Source organism: Quercus robur, chromosome 10, assembly GCF_932294415.1.
Source record: "Quercus robur chromosome 10, dhQueRobu3.1, whole genome shotgun sequence".
Lineage (NCBI taxonomy): Eukaryota > Viridiplantae > Streptophyta > Magnoliopsida > Fagales > Fagaceae > Quercus > Quercus robur.
The window spans coordinates 34,037,029-34,049,327 of record NC_065543.1 but is presented as its reverse complement, the minus strand read 5'-3'; the positions used below and the strand labels follow the sequence as shown (position 1 = coordinate 34,049,327).

The window sequence follows — 12,299 nt, the reverse complement described above, 5'->3', positions numbered from 1 at the left end:
TCTTTGGATTTTTTATTTAAAAATTTGATTAAAAAAAAAACTATGTCATTTTTGGCGCAACCCACTTAACATAGTATAACAAGAAGCCTTTATTAAATAAACTTAAAAGACTCAATCGAATGAAAATAAAGATACAGAGTTAAATTAAATTTTGGTCAAGTTTAGAAGTTGCAATTTGTAATTTAACCTTCTTTTTTATGGTCAGTTTAATCTTTCCTGTATATTGCATACAACACTTTTTTATTTATTAAGTTATAATTTTTAGTTGCCCAAAATACTAGGGACTTGATTTGGGTCCAAGTGTCTAGCTGCACTGGACCCATCAAGAAGATGATATATGTTTATATGTGCTTGACGCCATAAATTTTGATGATTTCTGCTTGAAATTTTTTACATATTACACAAACTACCTAAAATGATTTTACTAAAAATGTGTTGTACATAAAATTATATAAAATATTTTTACATTTAAAAATGTTTTACAACAAAACAAACTGAGCTTAAAAGTATAAAATTATAAATCCAACTTAGACTTTTATTTTTAAGAGAAAACAATCCAACTCATACTAAAATTAGTTAGGGTCTGTTTAAATACCGCTTATTTTGCTAAAACTGAAAACTTATTGCTGAAAGTACTGTAAATAAAGATAAAAGTTAGTTGAAATAGTACAGTGGAGCCCATGAATTGTACCAAAAAGTGTAGTGGAGCCCATAAATAGTAACAAAAATAAGTTGAATGGTGAAATAATCTATAATTTTCATTACTTTCCAAACGCACACTTAGAGTGTATTTGGATACCGTTTATTTTGCAGAAATTGAAAAATTATTATTGAAAGTTCTGTAAATAAATATAAAAGTTAGTTGAAACAGTACACAGGAGCCCATAACTAGTACTAAAAAGTGTAGTGGGGCTCATAAACAGTTTTCATTACTTTTAAAATGCACACTTAGAGTATGTTTGGTTAGGGTGAAAACAGGGAGGATGGAAAATAAGGAGAGGAAAATAGGGTGAAAAATGGCATTTTTCACCGTTTGGTTTAGGAAAGAAAACAAGAGAGACAGAAAATGGGGAGGAAAATAATCCCTCCAGGCCCACATTTTTTTATCCTCCCAATTTGGGAGGAAAATGGGGAGAAAAAGATGTTGAATGATGTAATTTACACAAATAACCTCACTTTATTACACTCACCTACCTCCTCTCACTTTTTCAAGGACATAATAGTCAATTTATATAAATTACATTTTCCATTCTCCCCTTTTTCTCTCCAACCAAATAAAAAAGTTTTCCATCCTCCCACTTTTCTACCCTTCCAACCAAACACACATGAGGGAAAACCAAATATTTTCTATCCTTCCACTTTTCCACTCCTCTAACCAAATAGACCCTTAGAATGTGTTTAGATACAGTTTATTTTGCAGAAACTGAAAAATTATTATTGAAATACTGTAAATAAATATAAAAGTTAGTTGGAATAGTAAGGAGTTCATAAATAGTACTAAAAAATGTAGTAGAGCTCATAAACAACAGCAAAAATAAACTGAATAGTAAAATAATTTTCATTTTTTATCTTATCCAAACGCCTACTTAAAAAAAAAAAATTCTTATCTTCTAAAAAGCAAAACTGAAAACTCTCGTGTATTTGTGTTGAACCTTTGGGATAACCATTGGCATTGAGGTCAATCACCACACGACCTCTATCATACATACACTGATACACACGACGACTCAAACTTTACCTTTTATACGGTTTTGTCGAACTCACTTGTTTTTTAAGAGTGATGCACCTGTACAAATAAATGTTCTCGTAACACACAACAATCAAATTAAAAATCGGTATAACTAGGATTAGGACAGTGGTCCTTCCAAAGCGCTTTGTGGCTTCGCTTTAATGGCTCCATAGTTCTCTTAGTAGTTGTACATTTCCTCTAAAGGACAAGTGAAAGAGAAAAGAGAGACAGATTGTGAGAGAGAAAGAGAGAGAAAAGAACGCTGCTGAAAAGAGAAATCACTCACCGACTTTAGGTACGCGAGCACCAAAACTTGAAAGTGAAAATTGCTTTCTTGATTTTTCTATGTTATTTCCTTTTCGGAAAAAGAAATGGCATTCAAATTTTCTGGAATATATATGTTAAGTTTCTCTTTTTGTTATTTTTCTCTAACAAGTATCTCTTTCTCTCTCTCTCTCCTCGACAAGACAGTGAAGGCTTCCCAAGAGAGACAAAGAGGAGTGTGAAATAGAGGACACAATTATGGAGCTCTAAATCAGCCACTGCCTTTTACCACGTTCCTCTTGTTCTTGGTGCCATGGTCAGACCCTGAAACAGACTTCCCCAACCTTTTCCATGCTATAAAGATCAAAACGGTATGTGGGTTTTTGTCCATTTATTTCTTGATGCCTTTTCAAACAAATATTATTTCTGTTTTTAATTTATGATTCATGGCTGGGGTTTCAATGGGTTTTAGGATTTTTATTCTATTTTGTTTTTATTTTTGCTAAGTCAATGTAGGAACAAATATAGTTTTTGTTTTTAACTTGTGATTAATGGCAAGAGCTTCAATTTGTTTTAGGATTATTTATTCTATTTTCAGTATTTTGTTTTATTTTTAATAAAAATAAATAAATATTTTTTGGGTGCTGGACATGTTTTGTAGTTAAGTTCTGTGGCACTAATCTCCGAAATCATTGCTATTTTTTCAATTTGGGCTTTTGGGTACCTGTTAATTGTATTTCCTTTTTGGGATTTTTAGGGGTTTGACTCTACATGGCTAACCGCAAAAAATGTATAAACCAAGACAACAATTGTGACAAATTGAAGAAAAACTCAGTGAGGAAAATTCGTATTATATACTCTGATCCTTATGCCACTGAATCTTCAAGTGATGATGAAGAAAAAAATGAGTTCAAGCCAATGGGTGGTAAGCGCAATGTCAAGGAGATTTTGATTCCAAATGAGAATTCATTATCGGCTGATGTGAATGCTATATCCAAAGAGTGTAAAGATTTGTTTTCTCAACCATCCTCCCCATCATCCGTGCTTGAGGTCTCTACTCCAGCTCTACTTGGTAATGGAATTGGAAATTCAATCAAAGAAGACAATGTGGAACCAATTCTATACAGCTCTAATTCAGCTCTTGTTGGTAATCGAGTTGGAAATTCAAACAAAGAAGAAGGCAGTGTGGATCCAAATCTTAAAGAAGAACAATCGTTTTTGGATTTCATGGATGACATTGATGCTTATCCTACGCTTGGGGATGAATGTGGAGAGGAATACGCTCTTCCTCCTTTCGATATTGAATTTGCTGTTGGGGATTTTTCTTGGATTGATGAGGTCCTAGATCTTTCAGGACTATAATTTCTGCAGTTCTTTACTACCTTTTTTCCCAAACATTTTGCAGTTAGGAAGTAGCAGTTAGTATTCTTTGTATTTTAGCAAATATCTTCATTTTGCTGAGTTTTGGAGGTTTTTGCCATCTTTGTTAGGGAGCAAGAGAGTTCTTGGGTTTTTCTCTGTGCTTTTATAGCCGTCCCAAGTTTTGTAAGCTCTCAAGTAGTCTCAACTCTCAACCACTGCTCCCACTTCCATATATCAGTTGTTTGTAATTAAGATTATCACCTATCCCCACAGACAAATGAATGTTTCAACAAATCTGCAAAACCAAAATCTGTGTCACAGGCAAGCTCAAAGCCAAACAGAACATCTCATTTTAGCACCATGCAATCGCATCAAGATTAAACAGGTGAGATAATTCCTCTAATGGTCTAGTTCTGTGCATCTGAAAATTTGTAAACGGGTTCTCAACTATAGACAAACTTGACAAGCACATAAACATCTATGATTTGGGTTTGTTGAGTGTTATCCGATAAAGCATGCTTATAAACACTTTACAGCAGGTGTGAAGACTATATTGGGATATTCTCCAATGAAAGAACGTAAGAATTTATTGTTACATTGATTTTAAAACGCATACCGTTCAGAATTATTGGGATGCTCATAAATACCTCGTACCTCAAGTAAAACAAGCTAAATGCTACCTTTGCAAGACCAAATAAACAATGCCTAATAAATTATAGTAATTACATACCACCTTCAAGACATGGCAAAGAAGCCAGTTCAGCACAACCTTTGTAGCTCCAAAGAACAAAGAGCTCCAGAATGTACAATCGCCATAGGGATTGATTTAGAAGCAGAAGTATTCGTGTCCCTTTGACATTATTTTCAAAATCCAGTTCATATACAAGAGCAAGATGACCGCTGCCACATTTCTGCCAAAGTAACATCGAAACCTGATGAATCCAGAGACAATAGAACATAGAGAGCACAGGCAACATATAGCATACTTACGACATTGATAAGTACATATATTATGTGTTATTTATATATAAAAAAAGACTAACCTCTGAGTGTCAGAGGAAGGGATTTGTTTTTAATTATACAAATTATCCCAGGGCGGGGAGACCAAAACCTGTCCCCCACCTTCAACATGATGGGCCAGATTGCGATTCCTATGTGCAAGTCCACTCTTAGCCATTGCCATGAGTTGATTTCTCTGATAATTTCTGACTAACTCTGCTCTACTCTTCCTCCTTCTCTCCTCTGTCAATCCAAACTTGCCATCATTGATAATTACTGAATTTTTCACTACACCAGCTGACTATTAGTACATTCTTTTTTTGATGAAAGGAAGGAGCTGAGACAGAGAGAGGGTGAAAAAGTGGATAAAAACCAGAAGTTGTCACAGTTAATTATGAGATATGACAAAGAGCAATACAAAGTCTACAAAACGTTATGTATACACCCCTCTGTGAAGGCTATAACATGAATTTTAAGTATTATTCAGCAATTATATTCTGATAAAACATTTCCATTTTCTATTTTTGGAAAAGAAGTTGCATACAATTGAAAAAATGAAAAAAGATACAAAAGCAGAGGGTTAAACTCAACCAAAGGCGTAGTTCCGAATTATATGAAGTCAGCGAGACACCAAAATTTCAACTTCTTTAGTCCAGAACACAAAAACAGCTACTGGAATCATTTATGATATCCATCTTTCACCCTTCCAATGGAAAACTTCATTTGGTTACACTTCCTCTTCATTTAAACGGGAAAAGAAGGCCTAGGAATTTGAAAATAATAAAACCCTCTATCAACTGATCCCCTCGCAACCGTTGCATTTTAACCAGCATCAATTATCTATTAAAAAGCTATACAGAGTACTCCAGGTCTCTGACAGAAACTTCCGTATGTCCTGGAGAGAACTGTAACAGGTGCAAACATGACCCTACTTAAAAATGTCCATTACACTCAGCTTATAATTAGAACCTTTGCTCCATCTTATATTCAAGATAGACAACTAAGTGGGATGTATGCATGCAAATAACATCTTTTTGTATCAATGGGTAGGGTCTCAAGAACTCTCACTGGAACAAGTTCTTCTGTATGCCTGTGTAAATCAAACATATCAGTAATTAAAAATTTTTGAAGGCAAACAGACTATTGTAATTTATACGACAAAATTGAACTACCAAATTTAATCAACTGTTCCAGTAAACTTCAAGTGGTATGATGTTGCCAAGGGTTCCCCATGAATCTCTTGTTCAACTGCTTCCCTGCAGAAAATTGAAAGAAATAGAGAAAATTAGCTGGAAAGGAAACATGTAAATTTTTTTTAAAATTCCCACATCAAATATTTGGAAGATTTCCTGTGTTAACTATCAACCTCAACATTCATCAAGTGCATAGTAATTTACTTCATTTGAACAAGTTAATTGCAACATAACTATTGAAGTTGGGAATCTGAGCCGAGGTATAGAAGAAAACACAATAGTATTAAAAGATATGTGCTAAAAAGCTTTGATAAGAAGATAGTAACTTTATTAAGATGAAGATAAACACATTACATCTTAAGCCAAAGCCGACTCAATCATAATAGGATTTTCCTCTATCCAAGCTACAAAGCTAACTAAATTCCTAACATACTGAGCTAAGATGTGTGCAGGACGATTGCCTTGCCTTCGAATATGAGAGACTTGCACCCCCCTAAAATCCTTTACCTTAAGTTGTATTCCCTCAACTATATTGCGAATAGTTATTGGTGGTTCACACGATCCATTCACAGCCTTAGCAATAATCTGTGAGTCACACTCAAAGATAACCTCTTTGTTGGAGCATTTTAATATTAATTAATTAAAATGAATAAATACTACAATATAAATGTAAAGATGTGTGAGTAAATATAGAAGATGAGGAGTTAGTGAAAATATTTAATCCCACATTGAAAAGGAGAGAGACTATTTTGTTCTTTTTAATTGTGGTGATTAATGGACTAATATGAATTGACTCACCATTAATTGTGTTACTCCAGCCCATCAGATTAATAAATAATTTTGTGTTCACTTGTTTCTTGGTCAGATTTGTATGGTTTCAGTACTTAACTTGAACACTTATTTCTTGAAGTACTAAATACATTCTAGATCTATCCAATTACAAGTAAAGTGCGTTTTGTCAAAGGACTAGCCAATTTCATAAATATGTCCCTAACAGCCAACCAAGGGCTTGAATCTCCTTAAAGAAAGCGAGTGCCACGCCTCAGTCCAAATAGTGTTGTGTAATTTTTCTCTTTAAATTAATAATATTTAGAAGTATTATTCAGTTTCTATTTGTGTTGTTTCCATTATTATTGTGTCTACACCAACAATTTTAAGAAGATTCATCACACGGAGCCTACACAAGAGAAACCAAATGAGCTTGTTGGAGATCTCAACAAGCCCTTTTGCTTTAAGGGAGCCCACTTCAAGAGGTGGAAAGGAAAGGTCCTCTTCTACTTGAGTCTTCTCAAAGTAGCTTACATCCTCATTGACAAGAATCCATCAAAAGTTTCTATCGATGAGATGAGTGAGGAACAATATAGTCTCCATCAAGAAAAAATAGATAAGTATACAAAAGATTAATATAATTGTCGCTCTTATCTTTTGAATTGTCTTGCCGATCATTTCTATGATTATTATGATACAACTTATAATTCTGCCAAGAAAATTTGGAAAGCTTTACAAAGCAAGTATGATACCGAGGAGGCTAGTGCAAAGAAGTATGCTGCTAGTAGATTTTTCCGGTACCAAATGGTGGATGGAAATCGGTGGTGGATCAAGCACAAGACTTCCTAATGATCATGGCAGAATTGAGATCTGAAGGCATAAAGATTGGAGATAATTTGGTGGTAGCTGGCATAGTTGATAAACTACCACAATCTTGGAGGGAGTTCCAAAAGACTTTGCGTCACAAACAAGAGAAGACATCCTTGGAGACTTTGATCTCACGCATCCATGTGGAGGAGGAGGCTAGAGGACAAGATGCACTCATGACACAAGAGAGCAATGGTAATTCCACCACAAAGGTAAACCCTATTTTAGCCAATAATAATATGCCCAAAAATCATTTTCCTAAAAATGGTCAATTGAAGCCTAAAAAGAAAGCCTTTAAAAATAATAATAGACCTCAAGGAAGGGGAAACCCAAATAAAAATTACAATAAGAACCAAGGACCCCCTTCACAGGATCATTTAATAAATCTTGTTTTGTCTGTGGCAAGAGTGGTCATATTCGATTTTGCAAATTTCAGAAACGTGAATCTGTCCCGCAGACTAACGTAACCGAAAAGCCTTTAGTGGCTATGATTACAGACATTAATATGGTGCAATATGTTGAAGGGTGGTGGGAAGATTTTGGTGCTAATAGGCACGTCTGCTATGACAAAAATTGGTTCAAGTTGTACACTCGTTTTGAAGAATAAAAAACTGTTATGCTTTGTAACTCTAGCAAAACCAAGGTCTTGGGAGTGGTGAGGTTGATTTGAAATTCACTTTTGGACGTGTGCTAACATTGAAAGATGTACTTTACACCCCGTCCGTAAGGAAGAATTTGAGGTCAAGTTATTTGCTTAACAAGACTGGCTTCAAGCAAACTATAGAATCTGATAATTATGTAATCACTTAAAATGATTATTTATGGGCAAGGGTTATGCTTGTGATGAAATGTTTAAATTGAATGTTGAGAATAATAAAGCATCTACAAGTTCAGTTTATATGCTTTCTTCTATTAATTTTAGGCATACTCGTTTATGTCATATAAATAGTAGATATGTGGGAATCATGAGTAGTTTAGGTTTAATTCGAAGACTGTCAAAAGATTTTGAAAAATGTGAAACTTGTAGCCAAGCTAAGATTACAAAAATGTCTCATAAAAGTGTTGTAAGAAATACTGAATTGCTTGAGTTAATTCACTTTGATTTATGTGAATTTGAGGGAATTTTAACTCGTGGAAGAAATAGATATATTATCACTTTTATTGATAATTTCTCAAAATATACAACTATTTATTTGTTGAAAAATAAAAGTGATGCTTTTGAAAAATTTGAAGATTTTTTAAAAGAAGTTGAAAATCAATTCGGTAGAAAAATAAAAATAATAAGAAGTGATAGAGGCCATGAATATAAATCAAGTGCATTCAACTCATTTGTTCAGTCTTTGGGAATTATCCATGAAACTACTGCACCATATTCACCTGCTTCTAATGGTGTCGCTGAAAGAAAAAATAGAACTTTAATTGAGTTAACAAATTCCACGTTAATTGAATCTGATGCACCTTTAAATTTTTAGGGTGAAGCTATTTTAATTGCATGCCATGTTTTGAATAGGGTGCCACATAAAAGGTCACATACCACACCTTTTCAGATGTGGAAAGGACATAAGCTAAATTTGAGATATTTGAGAGTATGGGGTTGTCTTGCATATGTAAGGCTTACTGACCCTTAAATACCTGTTGAGGTCTAAAAAAAGTCACCATGTTGCACCAAGGCCCAAAATGGCATAGAGAGTTGAACTCCATGAAAAAATAAAAGACTTAAGCCCTTCAATAAAGTAAAAAAGATGGTAGGCCTAACTCCATTAAAGGATTTAAGGAAGAACCCAGACCCACGAATAAATAGGCCTTAGAATTCATGAAACAAAGGGAAGAAGGAAAAAAGCCCAACCTGCCAAGGTTAGAAAATCACTAGGTAGTCCAGTGGTAAGAATTGGACTAGGATACCCAAGGACAGCAAGGGGCTCGGGATCTTCGGGACATGCAGCAAAGCCAGGATGAGATCAAGACAACTCAAAAGGAGTTCCAAGAAACACAAGGAACGAGAATAGATACGTCCCTATCAGCCACCCAATGATGCAGAAAAGAACCAGAAAGTTTGGAAAACAACAATTCATGAGCAAGGAGCTGGTACCTTGCGGAACCCAGACTAAAGAACCATGAAGGGAAGCAGCTGGGAAGACTTTCAACCTAGCAGAAGGGAATCGGCTCACTTGGGAAAAATGACAAGAGGAAAGGTAGCCAAAAGCTAATTCTGAAAAGAGTGAGAGGCCTTAAAGGAAGAAGGGCCAAAGGTCAACTCTTTAAGGACACCTCAGAATGGAAAGTCAGCAGGAGATTTTTAAGGAAGAAGCACCAAAAGGAGAAAATTATAAGAAATAAGGAAGGAACCAGCCACCAAGGTTGCTGACACTACATTGGTTCTAGTACCTATGAGGGGCAAATGGGGGGAATCAATGGTACCCCGGAGCCCTAGGATGACACTATAAAATGGGGAAGCAGTCAACAGTGAAAGGGCATTCAGCAACAGTGAATTAGAGCATAATCATTGAGAATAATCTATTAGAATTAAAAGAAAGTAAGAAAAGAGAAGGAAATACCGTCCAGTATCCTCAAACAGCCACTAGAGAACACACTTGGATTCAAAGGGATTCAAACTTTGCAAGTCATAGAGGCTTAAAGAGCCATCTAAGTCTGTGGTTTTTAAACTTATTTGGACCTTGTGATATGTCCTAGTAAGCATGATGTATTACACAATTGAGAAATTAATGAAATATTACATAGTATCTTAAGGACCCCTAACGTTTACTTTGTATCTCTTTGTGCCCGTTTGTTTCGGCTTTTTGAGCCCAAAAAGCGCGTTTTGAAAAATGCTCAACCAATTTTTGCGTTTGGTAAACTCAAAACGCAACTTTTTTATAAAAGTTGCGTTTTGAGCATTGAGAAAAAACTGAGGAGAAACGCGGAAGGATTATGGACCCTCAGCGGTCCATAAATGAAAATGCGCTATGCGCGTTTTGTATATTACCGTTGCAAATCTGAAAATTACCGAAATACCCATCAGTCTCTCACGCCCTCATCTCTCATCTGTGTCTTTTTTCTTCGTCTTCTTCCTCTTCGTCTTCCTCTGCTTCTTCACCGGTCTACCCCCACAATCAACAAAACCCATTTCAACCTTTGATATTCCGAACACAGAATCAACAAAACCAAACCAAAAATAACTCAAAATCAACACAAAAACAACTTAAAATCAACTCAAATCCGGAAAACCGATCCCAAACCCAACTCAAAATCAACCCAAAATCCATAGAAAAAAAAAACCCAAAATCCCAAAATCCTTATCTTCAGCTTCAATCATCTTCATCTTCATCTTCATCTTCATCATCTTCTTCTCTGGAGTGTGAAAAAAAAAAGAATAAAGGATGAGTTCTGGCGTTGGTGACGATGGTTCCGATGTGTTCCGATTTGAAGTGCTAAGAGGAAAAAAAAAAAAAAAAAAAAAAAAAAAGAAGAAGCAGAGCTGTGTTCTGGACCGAAGTGCTAAGAGGAAAAAAAAAAAAAAAAAAAAAGAAGAAGAAGCAGATGGTGTTCTGGACCGAAGTGCTAAGAGGAAAAAAAAAAAAAAAAAAAGAAGAAGAAGCAGATGGTGTTCTGGACCGAAGTGCTAAGAGGAAAAAAAAAAAAAAAAGAAGAAGAAGAAGCAGATGGTGTTCTGGACCGAAGTGCTAAGAGGCAAAAAAAAAAGAAAAAAAAGAAAGAGAGCTGGGAATGTTCTGGACTAAGAAGATGGTAGAGGAAAGAAGGAAAAAGGAAAAGAAAAGAGAGTGTGGTTGGTTACGTGGGTGGATGAGAAAAAAAGAGGAGAAAAAAGAAAAAAGAAAAAAAAAAGGAAGTAGAGCCACGTGTGTGGAGAGAAAAAAAAGGGAGAAAAAAGAAATTATATTATAATATTTTCACAATATTTTTACAATAAATTTTAAGGTAGGCTATTATTAGCTAATATTGGTGAGAAAAAAATAATTTTTTTAGAAAGAGAAAAAAATAATTTTAATAGTATGTTAAAATTAAAATTACTATCAATTTTTATCACAATATTTTTACAATACTTTCACAATAAATCTTAAGTGGTAGATTATTATTAGCTAATATTGGTAAGAAAAAAATAATTTTTTTAGAAAGAGAAAAATTGATTTAAGTATGATGAAATAATTGATTTAAGTATGAAACAAACTCACATAAAAAAAATTTTTGAAAAAAATTCCCTTATATATACATTGTCCTTTTTGGTCATTTACCCTCAAAAAGCCACTTTTATCAGCTTTTACCAAACACTCAGCTTTTTCATTATGCACTTTTTAACAGCTTTTACCAAACACTCAGCTTTTTGAAACTCCACTTTTTACATTATGCACTTTTACAAAACTCCACTTTTTCATTATGCACTTTTTCTAAAAGCTGAACCAAACTCACCCTTTATCACATTGCTCATTTATTGATTCTTGTTGTTCAATGCATATATTTCTTGTTTGCTAGTATGTATGTGTTGTAGGATTCCTTTTTTATACACCATCTGGTTCATAATCAGCTCATTTAGCTGCAGTGAACCAAGCCCAGTCCCATAAAAACAACAACTAAAAGGCCTGAGGTCCTCGTTCCTACTTGGGCTTGGGCACCGTCCAAAAAGGACCCTCACAATACCTAAATTAGGTATAAGAGTTACTACTTGTGCTTTTCTTGGTTATGCGATTAATAGTGCAGCCTATAGATTTTTTGATCTTGAAAACAAAATAATTTTTGAATCTGGTGATGCAATTTTTCATGAAGAAAAAATTCCTTTTAAATTGAAAAATAGTGGGGATGAAGAAAATATTTTGTCACAACCTAGTTCTTCTACTTTTCATTTACAAAATCAAGAAAATTTTGAAATGGAACCTAGAAGGATTAAAAGAGCTAGAGTTGAAAAGGATTTTGGTCCTAATTATTATGTTTTTAACATTGAGGAAAATCCCCAAAATTTAAAAGAGGCTTTAACATCACCTGTTGCTATATTTTGGAAAGAGGTTGTAAATAATGAGATGGAATCTCTAATTTCTAATAGAACTTGGAAATTAGTAGATCTTCCACCGGGTTGTAAGACCATAGGTTGTAAATGGTTCCTTAGA

General features: G+C 34.5%; 1 protein-coding gene across 2 annotated transcripts; it reads left to right on the top strand.

The window, feature by feature from the left end:
- The first annotated feature begins 1,755 nt into the window (after positions 1 to 1,755).
- Positions 1,756 to 3,664, top strand: LOC126703269 (uncharacterized). 2 transcript variants are annotated; one of them, XM_050402234.1, is made up of 3 exons: positions 1,756 to 2,024; positions 2,201 to 2,364; positions 2,751 to 3,664. In XM_050402234.1, exon 3 carries the CDS (start codon positions 2,765 to 2,767, stop codon positions 3,353 to 3,355), a length of 591 nt encoding a protein of 196 aa, XP_050258191.1. In that variant the 5' UTR covers positions 1,756 to 2,024; positions 2,201 to 2,364; positions 2,751 to 2,764; the 3' UTR covers positions 3,356 to 3,664. The 2 variants fall into 2 exon arrangements, with proteins under 2 accessions (XP_050258191.1, XP_050258190.1); XM_050402233.1 differs by having other exon boundaries at positions 2,197 to 2,364.
- Positions 3,665 to 12,299: the final 8,635 nt, after the last annotated feature.

Bases quoted from the DNA above. Each gene is read 5' to 3' on its own strand.
- LOC126703269 (XM_050402234.1), top strand. From the start codon at position 2,765: ATGGCTAACCGCAAAAAATGTATAAACCAAGACAACAATTGTGACAAA.